The 13901-nt window shown below is 39.7% G+C and overlaps 1 protein-coding gene across 1 annotated transcript in view; it reads right to left on the bottom strand.

Annotated features, from left to right (window-relative positions):
- The window catches only part of apba2b (amyloid beta (A4) precursor protein-binding, family A, member 2b), a 46410-nt gene that overhangs the window by 3108 nt on the left and 29401 nt on the right, over nt 1-13901 (bottom strand). The window contains exons 7-13 of the mRNA XM_017032672.2: nt 13574-13613; nt 12989-13134; nt 7881-7916; nt 4469-4555; nt 2781-2966; nt 712-891; nt 1-213 (exon numbers count right to left, since the gene is read on the bottom strand). Of these exons, the coding sequence (XP_016888161.1) occupies nt 1-213; nt 712-891; nt 2781-2966; nt 4469-4555; nt 7881-7916; nt 12989-13134; nt 13574-13613 (888 nt within the window). The remainder of the gene's footprint in view (nt 214-711; nt 892-2780; nt 2967-4468; nt 4556-7880; nt 7917-12988; nt 13135-13573; nt 13614-13901) is intronic.

The following is a 13901-nucleotide window of genomic DNA, read 5'->3' as shown; positions in this document are numbered from 1 at the left end:
CTTAATGATTCCCTGACAGGTGGCCAGCGGCAGTCCTACGAGGCTGGTGTTGTTGATGGACATTATCTGGTCTCCGATGCTCAGCTTGCCAGAGCGAGCTGCCGGCCCGCCATTCATCATGTTGGCCAAGATAACAGTGGGCAGGATGGAACCCCAACCAGACTCCACAATCACCACACCCAGGATCTCACCTTTGATCTTCTCCAGCTGCAGCTGTAGAGCAGGAGAGAGTGACAGGACCAGCAGTTGAAGTCTATTTGTCCTGAGGTGATGAACTGATCCGGCTGCCAACTACTGCACACAGGAAATCCCTGGGGTTTCCATCACTCCATCCTGTCTCATTTACTGGGAGTTTCTACCCATTTAACAAGTGTTTACATCTTGTTATGACATTGACATTGAGTAGACAGGCACTTTAATTATATGTTACTATTATTTTTCCATTTATTGTGACAGTCTGGCCTACGGCAACCATTGAGTTACAAAAGAAATATTATAAGAAAAGTATACTCATAAAAATACATATTTATATACATGTATATAGATGTATATATATATATATATAGAATATACACACACTTATATACATATACTGTATATATACACACAACTATAATGTAATGTGAAGTATTTCCATCCATACACCAAACATATCACGATGACTACATCAACATCCTGAAAACCACCATCATCGTCTTTTTCCCTGAATACCTCTTTGCAGTTGTCAGAGTTTGAGAAGTGAATGAGGTCGTCATTGTACATCTCCTGGGTGTTGATGATGTCACTGTACTCCTTCTGACTCAGGTCCTCCGGGTTGATGCCGTTGGCTCTCAGAAACTCCTGGTAAGCCACACTGAAGGCCTGGCCGATGGACTGAGCGATGAGTTGTGCCTGAAGACAGAAAGGCGGACAGATGACGGCGAGCTTAACAATGAGGTGTGTGTGTGTGTGTGTGTCCTCAGAGACCGTATCAGGGGGGAAAAAATCAACAGCATAAACAAATTTTGAAAATGAGCCAGTCTAACATGCAGGTGTGTGTCCACAGCAGACTTGGAAACAAAGCCATCTCCTGACATCATTTGTGATGAAAATATTTTTGAAAAACTCAGGCTTCCTAATGAACTGTAGTTAAATGATGCAAACATCAGGTTAGCTGAAGAACAGTGAAATGCACGGGTCATTATAGAAGTGTTCATACAAAAGTACTGACTGCAGCTCTTTACTCTGGATCACAGGTTTTTGTTAGGTTCACTAGTGGGTCAAATAAGTCTAGGTAGAAAACTATTAAGAACTGCTATACAGCCCGCACAACCAAGACGACATTTCCTGCTATGAAAAGAAATCTTTTGAAAAAGTAAAGGCAGCGAGGAAATAGACTTGTAAAAATGGAAATCATTTATCTTGGCCGGGAGAGATAATATAGATCAGCATGGTAGAAAGAGCTTCTCATTTTACCTCATTTCCTCTTTAATTGAATTCTATAGCTGCCTATAAATCTCACACGGACTTTTTCAGACATTATTGCCCCTAACTCTTCAAATCAATAGCCTGTGAACGGGTCTTGGAGGACAATAAAGAATTGAAGAAAAGCTAAACACTGGAGTGAGCCTGTGGAGCTGCAACAACAGAAATGGCTGATGAGCTGATGAAGGGACTGCTGAATGTTTCCATTATATCTATGCGCCCTCTTTATTACCTGGCAGTGAAATGAGATGAGGACAGGACAGATTGGACTTCAGACTTTTCACTGACTGGCAGAGACCCTCGGTTGCTGCGGCCTCTGAGCAAAAATTAAATGTGGTGCCAAGGTTTTCAGACTGTGTTTCAATGAGACAAGCGGCAGCTGTGTGGTTAGGAAAAGGAAATGAGAAATGAAACGTCCAAAGAGTTGAGATTGTTTTGCAAAGGCGATGATGGTTACCATAGGTTAAACATTACAGTACAACTGTAGTGCTCCATCTGGGTGCAAACCTGGGATTTCAAAAAACAAAAATCTTTTCAAAAAAGATGCCCCAGGTACAAACCTGGGACATCTGGGTAGTTGGCACTGGGAGGACATGTGAGAGACAGAGTGGATATTTTTCAGATTAATTCACAAAGTTTATCAATAGTTTTTAGGCCGTAGTGATGAAACATGATGTTAAATGTTTTGCCTCTAAACCAAAAAGCTTCTTGTTTTCTGGTAGAAACTGATAAAACCCAGGCGTTTAACCTCAGTGAGAGCCATCAAGCTAATTCCGCTAACTGTTCCGCTAATTCCTTTGCAGGGTCACAGGGGAGTGCTAAAGCTAATGGAAGATTTTGGGGTACACTCATTCACGCCCACATTCTTGCAATGGAAGATTTTGGGGTACACTCATTCTACCCTTACACCACATTCTTGTCGAGTGTCGGATCAAAATACACATACACACACATACAGGTGGGGATAAAACTTTCCAAACTGGGCTCTTCCTGCTGTAAAGGTAAGAGTTCTAACAAGTGAGATGTGGTGTGTTGTTATTTACTGCCATTAGACCAGTGAAACAGTGACTAGGAGTCAGTGTCAGTTGTTTACTGTCACATGTTTAGTGAGAATAAATAACAAGGACGGCATGGTGGGAAGGAGACAGGTGATATCACAGGCTCCATCTGCTGTTCAGGAAGGCTAATGGCAGCATTTACACCCATGGTACGTGTACCCAGACCATATAGATGTCCTGATCTGGTCTCAGTGATGTGGTTTCCAACACATTAAAGAACACAGGTTTGGACCCTGCAGGTTTGGATTGATTACTTACATCTTCAGACTCAAAGACATGGCAAATCATCTTGTACTGTTTCTTCGCCTCGGGTGCTCCGGGCGTAGACTCAATACAGTCCTGTGAAGCAGAGCGCGGCATCCGACGTCTGGCCATCAGAACCACAATGTTTCCAATGTCAGCGATGTAAGATATGGTGCGGAGTGCATTATCCATCATTGTCTCCTGTAGGAATATTAATTAAACATCAGCTATATCAGTGTTTGGGTCGATACGTTAATGAAAGTATTTCAGCATTTTCTTTGACAATAAGCCAAAGAGACATTAAAGCGTGACCTCCTCGCCCATACATTATAACAATATATTTCTTTGATTCTGCTGGAGAATTGTTTTGAACGCACGTTTACATCGCGCTGTCACGTTGGCTCAACATGATTGACGTGAGCTTGAGATACAGTGTAATAGTACTTTCCTGTAGTACTATGGCGTATCTATATGTATGCATACAGAATACTGTATATATGTTCATGTACTACACACAAACACATACATATATATACATATATACAAACACATATATACACATATACATATATACATATACATATATACATACATATATACATATATATCATATATAAAACTACTAACTACTGTAACTACTGTAAAAGATCATATATACATATGTATATATATATATATGATGTTTTACAGTAGTTACAAAGACTACACTGCTTGTAGAACCAAAAAGGTGCACTAATAGTGAAGAGGATATCTGTACATAACAATGTTTGTTTGGATCAGACCAGGTCAAATAACTGTGTCGACTCTATTAGAGATTTATGGCCGAGCAAATATGTAGAAGCAGCAATGAAATGAAGGACAGACTGAAGAGAAATGTTGGGGTTTCTTTGTCGCGAATCTATGAAATTTAATTTCCTGTTCCGCTCACTTCATTGACTACTCGGCGATTTTCAAAACAAAAGGTCACATTTGCTACGAAGTTACCGCTCTCCATTCGACCTATTTTGTTTGTAAACCGTGTCAAAAAACTGCAGGGAGTGATATTAATTGCAGAGAGAAGACATTTTCGCTCAAACCTCTCCGTCTCTCTCCAGATTGCCAAGGCCAGTGGCAACCAGATGGAAAAAGGAGGAAGATAGTCACTGCAATGCAGCATGTTAGTTTCTGCCAAGAGTCTGCCTACACAGACACACAGATGCATGTGCACGTGCACACACACACACACACACACACACACCTGACACTTCACTCAGGCAGAAGCCAAGACAGAAATACTGCAAATGAATCATCATTTTATAACAACATTTGACTGTGAATGTGGCCCAACCTTCTACAGATGAAGCACAACCACAGTCCCTGCAGCACTTTTAACACGTCAGTCGCTAAATGTCAAAAAAAAAAAAAAAAAAGCCTTGAAAACTCTACAAGACTTTAGCCATGGTTAATAAAGCCTTGACAAAAATAGTGACGCATTTAAAAGGATCGAGATAACAAGGCGTGTTGATAAAAACACAGTGACGCATTTAAAAGGATCGAGATAAAACATGTTACCTGGTGAAGGATACAAATAAAAAAATGAATTTTTAACTATGGGAAAGAATTTATTTTAAAAGCACAGACTGTGCCGCAGCCAAACGTCTCTCTCTCTGGTGTTTATGCATTGACTTACGTTACAGAGTGATGACCAGTCTCCTCGTGCTCACCTGTGAGTCTGCGTTGAGAACTTTGATCCTCTGGGTGGAAATAAACAGATCCACCTCTGTGAGGGTTTGGGCATCTCCATCTGCATTCTGCAGAAACAACAGAGACACTGCATTGAAGTGTGGAAAAGTCCTAAACTGAAGGCAAGCATGTGGAGTTGATGCATTATTGATACATTAATTGTCCTGGCATGGTGAGGATGGGTTGGCATGGAAACAAAAAAAAAAAAGATTAACACTGAAGTCCAACCAGCTGGCTCTGACACCAGGGAGAGTAATGAGGTTTTAGCAGACAACAGGCCTCTGCACATTATCTTCTGCGCAGTAATGAAATTATATTAAATCTATTTTAAATATAACTAGCCTACAGTCATTTTAATAAAGTAGAAGTGTTGAAATATTAATAATACAGATGTAATCAAATATTTAATATTGTACACAGTGAACTGTTTTATGAATGTTGTTTATTAGTATTCATATCTGCTCGTGTTCAAAAGGTTAGTGTATGAATTTAAAGATTTAAACACTGAATAAAAAAATAAATGAAATCAAAGCTTCAAGGACGCAGTTCAAGGCTAAACTCAAGTCTACTACGTCTTTGAAACATGCTGTTTAAAAACAAGCCAATGGATTCTTACACAATGTTTTTGTATGATAATCTATTATTATATAACGTATTTCATCAGTCTTGCCTCAGACCGCGCTCTGAATATACACGCTAAGAACTGTTCTCTGTGCTATTTCTTTTATTCCATAAAATATAGGAAACCATGGGAAAGGAAAGTAGTGAGAATAACATTAACACATAAACAACAGCATGAGAACGGAGCTCCTGTTTCAGCTGTGGTTTTACAGTATGGCTTAGCAAAGTCGTTGATTTGTACCATCGTTAAGAACAAGGAAGCAATAAAAGAAGCTGAGGTTCAAAGGAGTGACTGTGATCAACAAGAAAAGATCTCAGACATTAGAAGAAGAAGTGGAAAAGTTGCTACTGATTTGAATCAATGAAAAGCAGTTGGTCAGCAAGAAAATAATTAGTGAGAAAGCGAAGCGAACATGGCGCAATCGTGACTCATCAGCACTGGTAAGAAAAAAAGCTTTATTTTTTATTCAGTTGTGTTTTTGTCAGGCTTTATTCTTTATTCAGTTGTGTTTTTGTCAGAATTATTAATTACTACTAATTATTGTTATTGGTTTCGTATACTAAAAGTTTGAATAAGCAGTAATCCAGGATCCAGGAACAGATGAATCCATTTCACTTTGATTTTATATATATATAATAAAAAAATGACACCATTATTAAATTAAATCCATTTCATTCTTACATATATGGATGAATATATGGCTGGAATAAATGCCTTATGGGTTCACACCAAAACATGTGAGTGGCAGTAAACCAGATGGAGCTGGGCATGTGTGACAAATCAAGTTGGATTCACATTCACTTATTAACATTGTTGTAATCAGATGATTGGCTGTTGTTCAGCTCTATTATAAGCCAGAAGGGAAAGCTACATGTAGCAGTTTGAACGCATATCAGCTGTAATAATGTTAGTTCTGATCAAACCATCAGACCACTGTTTTCACCTGTTATTAAGACATGAGCTGCATTTACACCACAACTAGAAGGTATCTTAGCTGCCACACTGTACATCGTCAGAAAGAACATAGCACTGTTACTCATTTTCTCTGAACCAGTGCTACCAGACCACTTCCTAGAATGTCACAAATGTTGCTCCACTGGTGCTAACACCAAGCAGTCAGTTCCATCACAAACCCAGTTGCTCAAGCTACTGAAATATATCGTTAGCTACAGTATGGCCGCATTGGACAAAATCTTTTTAAAGCTGCTTGAGTGGCGTTTTCTGGTCACCTCATATAGATCCACGTGTTTAGTCCTTTTTTAATGCCTGACATCGTATTTCGTTTTTCCAGACAGACAATTGCCACTCAAAACATACACACAAAATCAACAGCCGATATACAGTACATCATCACTGACATCAAGTGTAGGCCAAATGGGGGAGGTTTGTGGGCCACATGTGGCCCATGGGCCAGGAGTTTGAGTCATCTGCTAAAGATTTAGCTGCAGCAGTTAGCACAAGATTTCAATATATTACAATGTTGAGCATGTTGTTGAGACATTGGTCAATCAGGACAGTTCACTCCTGCTTGTCCATGGTTCCTGCGCTAGGCTACAGCTAGTCAGTCCTTCACAGCAGGAGTCACCAACGTGGTGTCCGGGTTTCGTACAGTATGTCCCAGAAGTTGACGGAGCAGCATTAATATTTCTTTTTTAATCTTACATTGTTCATGAAGTCTGATGACAAACATTTTGACAGATGGGAGCAGAAACACTAACCTCAGAAACAAAAATCTTTAGAATGTTACACTAACCTCAGAAACAAAAATCTTTAGCAACTGTAGAATGTTGTGGTATAAACTAGAGGTTTTATTTCTTCACATGAATTACAGACAAATAATTTAACAGCTGTCTAACTACAATGCTAAATAATCTAACTCACCAGAGAGTGGTTTTATTGTATACAAGTGTTGTATTATGCCACTACACTACTATACCCCATAGAGAAATATTAGTATCGTTAACCATGTTTCCACTTCTGCCAAAGGAACTAACTGGTGCAGTATATATTTTGTTACTGTGTTGAAACAGCCTTTGAGTCATTCATGAGTCCAATAACAGAACTTTAAGCCAAGTGTAAAAAGTTTCACTCGGCCTGATGACCAGTCACAGCACATTACACTGAAGGTGACCTATGAGGCAGTAATCAAACCCACAACCCTTGGACCTGGACATATAACCCATATGGCTTCTGCCTTTGTGATGATATAAACAGGCATGATATTCTGATGATTTACAGAGTTTATAAATGTTAGATTCTACATAGATCTGTAACGACATAAAAGATCAGAGTTTTGTTCAGTGCAGTGATGGAACTGGAGAATATTCTAGACCAGTGGTTCTCAACCTTTTTCTACTCTGTACCACCTGAGAAAACATGGAGCTCTCTGAGTCCCACCATGATGACCAACATTAGAATATAGCAGCAGAGGCCTTCACTGTTAGCTTCCACCACAGGAGAGGTGTTTAGAAAGATGTTTATGTTCAAATGTTGTATTAATTGTGCATTGTATGTTTCAGATTTATTCAATTGAAAATGTGAAAATATGAATTTTCCCCACGTACCACTAGAGAGCGCTCTCGTACCACCAGTGGTACGCGAGCGCAGTGGTACGCGAGCGCACCACAGTTTGAGAACCACTGTTTTAGACAAAGACACAGGAGAAGACGAACACACACACATACAATGAACAAATGAAATGTAAAAGCAGATGTGGCGGTGGAGGGGACGTGGCTGGGTGGGGGGGTGTCCTGGCTCTGTTTATTACACACCGCCTTTTTCTTGATTTTGGCAGCCTTCTGTACCCTCTGGCAGGCAGGTGGACAGGTGGGCAGGCGTTGGGACGGGACAAGGTCGGCAGAGACAGGAGCACGAAAACAGGAGGAGAAGGAAATAAACAAGGTGAACCAAAGTAACGTAAAAACAGCAAAGACTCTAAGAAAACAAACAGGAGGAACAAACGGAGAGGTGTTGGAAGGAAAGCGTTCGGCTTCAGATTTAGGTCAAGTGTCTTTTGAACGCAGCTAATCAGAAGCCTGCAGACATCAAAACACACATTTTCCGCAATACCAGCATTTACATAAAGCTTAATATGAGGACTCTGTGATTCTCAACTGGTGGGTTGCGACCTAAACGTACGTCACAGACTAGTTTTCAGTGAGATGCCAAGGCAAAAAAAATGTTAAGACTAATCAACATTAACATCATAGAACAAGACACACTAACTTGAGTTACATGCTAATTGAGCACATGCATGATGCAGACTATATTCATATGGATTTTCTTATATTGAGGACAAAAGAGGACAAAAGCCTTTGTGTGTTTTGTGCAGTGAGGGGTTGCCATCAAGCACTAAAAGTCTGACAAAATTGTAAAACAGAACTGAAGAAACCTCTTGGATGAGAGGCGAAACGTCTTCTTTTAGAAACTTCACATCCTGTTGCCTAACAGAACTCTTCAACCTTGACCATGACCTGGACGACTGAGAACCTTCACAGACACGTGCTAAAAACATTCCTCTGTTCCTTATCTCAGGCTCAAATAAATCTGAGTAGCTGAAAATTCTCCTTGATTTCATTTGTGGTTTGTCATCACGGATGTGGGTGGGTCTGAAAACTGGACCAGTTGAGAACCACTGTCTTAAGGGACCATTTAAAGCTCCTTTTCTGATCCTTCTTTTTTTATATTTCACCTCTTGTTATTGTCAAAACAGCCATCAGCAAGAGCTTACACTTACCTGGTTAAGGTTAAAAGAAACAAAGTAAGTCATTCATATGTGAATGTGTAAATCCATAAATCATTACTTTGAAAGTGAACTAACAACACAGATAAAGGTCTGGCAGGAGAAGAAGCCCCGTGAAAGATATAGATTGTGAAAAATGTGTCTGTGCTTTGTGTCAAGGATGCAGAGCTGATATCTGTGACAGATTAAAGTTAAAACTGACTGACTGTGTTTATTTCTCACTTATTTACCATCCGCTGCGACACACAGCGCATCACTGTGTACTATTTCTGAGCATGAGACTCAACATCCGCCTCAGTCACTAAACAAACCTCTGAAGGGAAAGACTGACGTCTCAAAAGCTAATTGAACAGCTCAAAAGAAGAAAAAAAAAGAAAAATCCTTTTTTCATGGATTCACTTTGTACGTAGGGACCGAGTCTCGCAGATGAGACATCTGCTGCTGTGCTGAACAGCTGAGTAGAAGAGTAGACATCAGGGGAAGGGCTGAGCAGCGGGGGGTTAGAGGAGGATTGGAGTAAATGTGCATAAACATCACATCAAACAGAAAACAGAGAGAGAGAGAGAGAGGGAGAGGCAAAAACCTTCACATAAATAACCTGTGCAGCCACAGTTGGTTCTTACAGTCTGAGCTCACAGGCTGTACTCTACTCATACTGTCCTCATACTTCATCAGTGAAGTAAAACTTCAAAATATCAGAGTGCATCCCAGCTCTTAATGCACATGTTTACCACATCTTAGAAAAACGGTTTCCCACTTACACTCCTTTAACATAAAATGAATGTATGTATATTCTATTGTATCTTTTAATATGTCTACTATTAGCTTGTATTTATTGTGATTTGTTTTGTAGTTTGATATATTTTAATATATTTTATGTTATATTCCATCCTGTTCATAGTCACTTCTAAAAGAGATCTTGATTCAAAAGGAACTCCACAGCAAAACAAATAAATAATAAATATATCATCAATCAATACCAAACTCAAGTCAAGTTTAAAAAATAACAACAATAAAAACAAGTGAAGAGAAAACACCAAAAAAGTATTAAAATAAAAAAAATCAATTAAAAAACACACCTGAAACTGTCTTGAAAGCCAGTGAGAATAAATGATCTACCGACCTGAGGGGGCGTGAGGGGGCATACGGCTGGAATAGGTTGGATTGTATGGGGCAACACTGAGAAGATTTTGAATGTAAATAATAATAAAATTTGAAAATCAATCCTCAAATGAGCCAACAGCCAGTGCTATTGGTTTTTGGCACCAGTTAAAAGGCGGGCAGCGGTGCTTTGAAGCAGCAGCGGTGTCTGGCAAAGCCCTGCGTCAAGTGTGTTACAGTAGTGGAATGAACTACTGAGTTCTGATAAAAGCATTTAATGCGATTTTTTTTTTTTTTTTGCCAAATAAGTCAAAAAGCTTTCAATTCAAAAGGGGAAAAAAACATTTTTATTAAATTGAGTAAACGTCAAACCAAATTTGAATACAAACCTCTGACTTTTTTTTTGTGCAAAACAAAAGTGAAAGAACTAATTTCTTTGATTTGCATTAGAACTTCTTGACTTACTGAGAAGTCAAAATTCAACTGGGACGTCACTGGCTTCTGCGTTAGAAGTGCTTTGTTCATTCATTCATTCATCTCAGTCATTAAAGCCGCCTTACGTTTAGAATCTGTATATAAAAAACCTTCTTTATCTTTAACTCAAAAGGCAAATGTTCCACTAGGAGTCAGTGAACTTATGTAATGGAAGAAAGAAAAAATCAGGACAGATGCTTTGTCATCTGCATTCGTCTCCTAGCTCAGAAAGCTATAAATACTATATGTACAGACTGTTGTTACATAAACCCAGTAAAGAGGCTAAAGGCGAGCCCCTCTGAGCCGTATTACAGAATAAAACACATTTATTTAAGTCAAATCCACTCCCATTCATCGGAGCTGGCTTTAATTAACTGTTTTTTTCCCCTCTGTTCCTTGTTCTTAATTTAATTCCTGACACATTCCACGAGGTAAGAACACCCACATACAGTAGATCCATCTCATCCACAAAAAGGCTCATTAAAACCGAGGTGCTTTCAAAGGGCCACCACTAAACAGAAGGTCATGTAATATTTAGAGACACTCTGTTCCCAACAGGAGGGGATAAAAAAGACTAATGTCTGGGAAGCAACTCCTCACTAAGACATCAAGGAGTCATTCAGCCAATCGGAAGCAGACAACCCTGTTTGATCAAACACCTGGTTGAAGGATTCTAAAAAATAAGAAGTATTCCTCTGCTGTCTGAACATGTACTTAAGTTAATTTAAAAAAAAAATAGAAGTGACCGTAACAATTAAGCTAGGTAAGATTATTGTTCTCTAAACTGTTGTTTTGTCAGAGGCTGCACTGAACCACCATCATCATCAGAACAATATTAGAAACAAGGGAAATATGAGGTTCTCACTGCCTCTTCACATGTGGCTACAGTACACGTCTGTATCATGTTGCAGTGGTCAATACATGAGCAGACATGGGCTGAAGCAGCACCAACACTATGAGATGAGCATGATGAATGTACAACATATACAGTATATGTGGTCAATGATTGGGGAAAACGTCTGTGTAAGGGTCCATTGGAACATATTGGGTTTTGTTCTTGTAACAAAGCACTACGCTGTTTCTTTAAAGATCTTCCAGTTCTTCCAGTTAGGGCTTTTAGGCAGTTCCGTGCTGCAACATGAGATTAACTACACACTGCTTATAATGGCTGCTTAATGGCAGTCATTTTAATGCAGATGAAAACATGTGCAAAAGCTTTTCTTTCAAAGAGCAGAACAGATTTTCCAAGAGAGATTTCAAATGTATGTTAGAATAAGACGCAGCATTAGACTATACAGGAAAAATAGAATTGTCACTGTCAGCGGTTAAATGAAGATTACAGTGTTGTGTTAATAAACAATGCATGGTTTTCTTTTCCTTTTTTGGAAAAGAGATGTGAAATAATTTGCAGGACATAACACTGTCCTCCCATTGGAAATGAATGTGGTTCAGGAAGAACAGAGACACAAATACTAAATTAGGGACAATGCAGCTTCAAAATCACTACTTGTCATAATGTGGTGCTTGTGTTTGAATCGGTTGTTTTTCAAACTAAAGTTATGACGTGATCCGGTCTCTCTCAGAAAACACATTTGAACCCAGTCTTACGTAAGTTACGCTACTGCAGGATAACTGGGATGTTTTGTTGTTCAGAAAGAAAGAAGTCTATTATTTTTTACTTTATTTGTATTTCTTTTTTTAATTTTCATTATTTTACAAAATAATTGCTGGTGTCCACAAAGAATGATAAAAACTGTGAGTAAGTGAGATAACAATACCTATATTTGTAGCAGAGCAGCTATCTGTGCAATTGTCATTTGACAAATTATTAAAATGAAAAATAAGCTCCACCTAGTCAATCTTCTGTCATTCTAGGTTTTAGGTTCAATTTCTCACATGTTGATTTATTTTCTCTTGACTGAGGCATTCACCTTTTGATGTGAAGCCAAAAACAAAACTTTTCCTAAGGAAAAAAATGAAATGAAAAATCAAATGTATTCAATAGTCCGCCCACAGGTCAGTGTCTGTCTGGCTGTCTCTGTGTGGTTCTCATGCTTTGCAGTCTGTTCATAAGGTTACCGTAAGTGGGATTTGGATTCAAACCCATGCAGGAGTTCAGGCTGATAATGTGGGAGAGTGAATGGCCTTTGCAGAGGTTTGCACTTTGAGAGCGTTCCCTGCTTTGTTAATGAGGTATAGACACAGCTTCACCATCTGTATTTGATCAGTCAGCAACACTGAGTCAGACACACTCTATTCCTGACAGTGGCCGAACCAATTTAAAGTTTTAATGCCAGACCTGAACCTATTGTGCAGGAGCTAATCTTGGACTCTTTGGATGAAAAAAGGTCTGAGTTCCTTAAAAGGTTCTTCACACCCTGAAGACTAAGGTGGCAAATGTTTTCCTAGTTTCCTAGTTCTAGTTGCTAAGTTTTTTTGCTAAGAGATGAAAAAGTCCACTTTTTTAAGGCCCAATAAAGAATGAATGGTTTTGTTCTTTTTGCAAGTCAAACGTTTTGCACGACTGCCTTAGTGTCCCTTAGAGTGCGTGGTTTAAAATACCTTGACCCTGCTGACGGCCTCCTGAGCCTGCATCATGCGTATGTTCTTGGAGGGGTTCCTCTCAGAGAGCAGCTGAGTGGAGCCCAGGTAGTTAGCAGCAAAGATAATCCCATCAATCAGGTCCTCTGGCTCACATGGTCCTGGAACTGGCCCAGAGAAGACAGTGATTATTGGGACAGATTGTGGTGAGACAGGAAGAGTTGGCGGTGTGAGAGGAGAGGGCACAGCTACAGTCAACAGGCCGCCTGTTGGGGAAGTAGAGCCAAAGACTGTTGCTGTGGAGATGGTGATAAGAGTCTGGTTGGGGCTGAGGAGTGAGATGGCCTCCGGCTGTGAGCTAATGGAGGTGCAGCGGCGGTGGGAGGCTGGGCTGACATTAATCTGCATGGCTGATATTGAGATGTGGAATCTCAGACGCCCACCCGGGGGCGGGGGGGCAGAGGGGCAGCATAATGAGGCCCAGGTTCTGGGCAGAGGCAGAAATCTGACGTGACTGTGTGATGGCAGTGGAAATGTTTCAAAATGTTCCTCATAATTATAATATTTGAAAACAATCACAATCAGATGTGTCGCTGATGAACTTACCGTCGACAAAGCTGGGGAACGCGGCGACCTTCTTGGGTGGCTGTACACAGAGAGGAGAGGAGCACAACAGCACAGTCACAGAATGACACAAAGACAATGAAAATAAATACAATCTTTAGTCAAAGGACCACGCTGCAAAAACCTTATGTTTCAGGTTAAATAGTAATTAGCTTCAATTAGCTTCAATCTAGAATATCAGAGATATATCCATTAAAAAGCTTTTCAAGTCAAATACAGTTAGAAAAATTCAAACAATGCTTCATTGTGAGAGGCTTCAAAGCCGAAGCTGTTCAGAAGATATTAGACGGCACAACAGTCGTCTCTACAG

The sequence above is a fragment of the Cynoglossus semilaevis genome, chromosome 5 (genome assembly GCF_000523025.1).
Source record: "Cynoglossus semilaevis isolate Cse_v1.0 chromosome 5, Cse_v1.0, whole genome shotgun sequence".
NCBI lineage: Eukaryota > Metazoa > Chordata > Actinopteri > Pleuronectiformes > Cynoglossidae > Cynoglossus > Cynoglossus semilaevis.
Note: the sequence above shows the minus strand (reverse complement) of the source record. Positions and strands in the feature narration are given on the sequence as shown.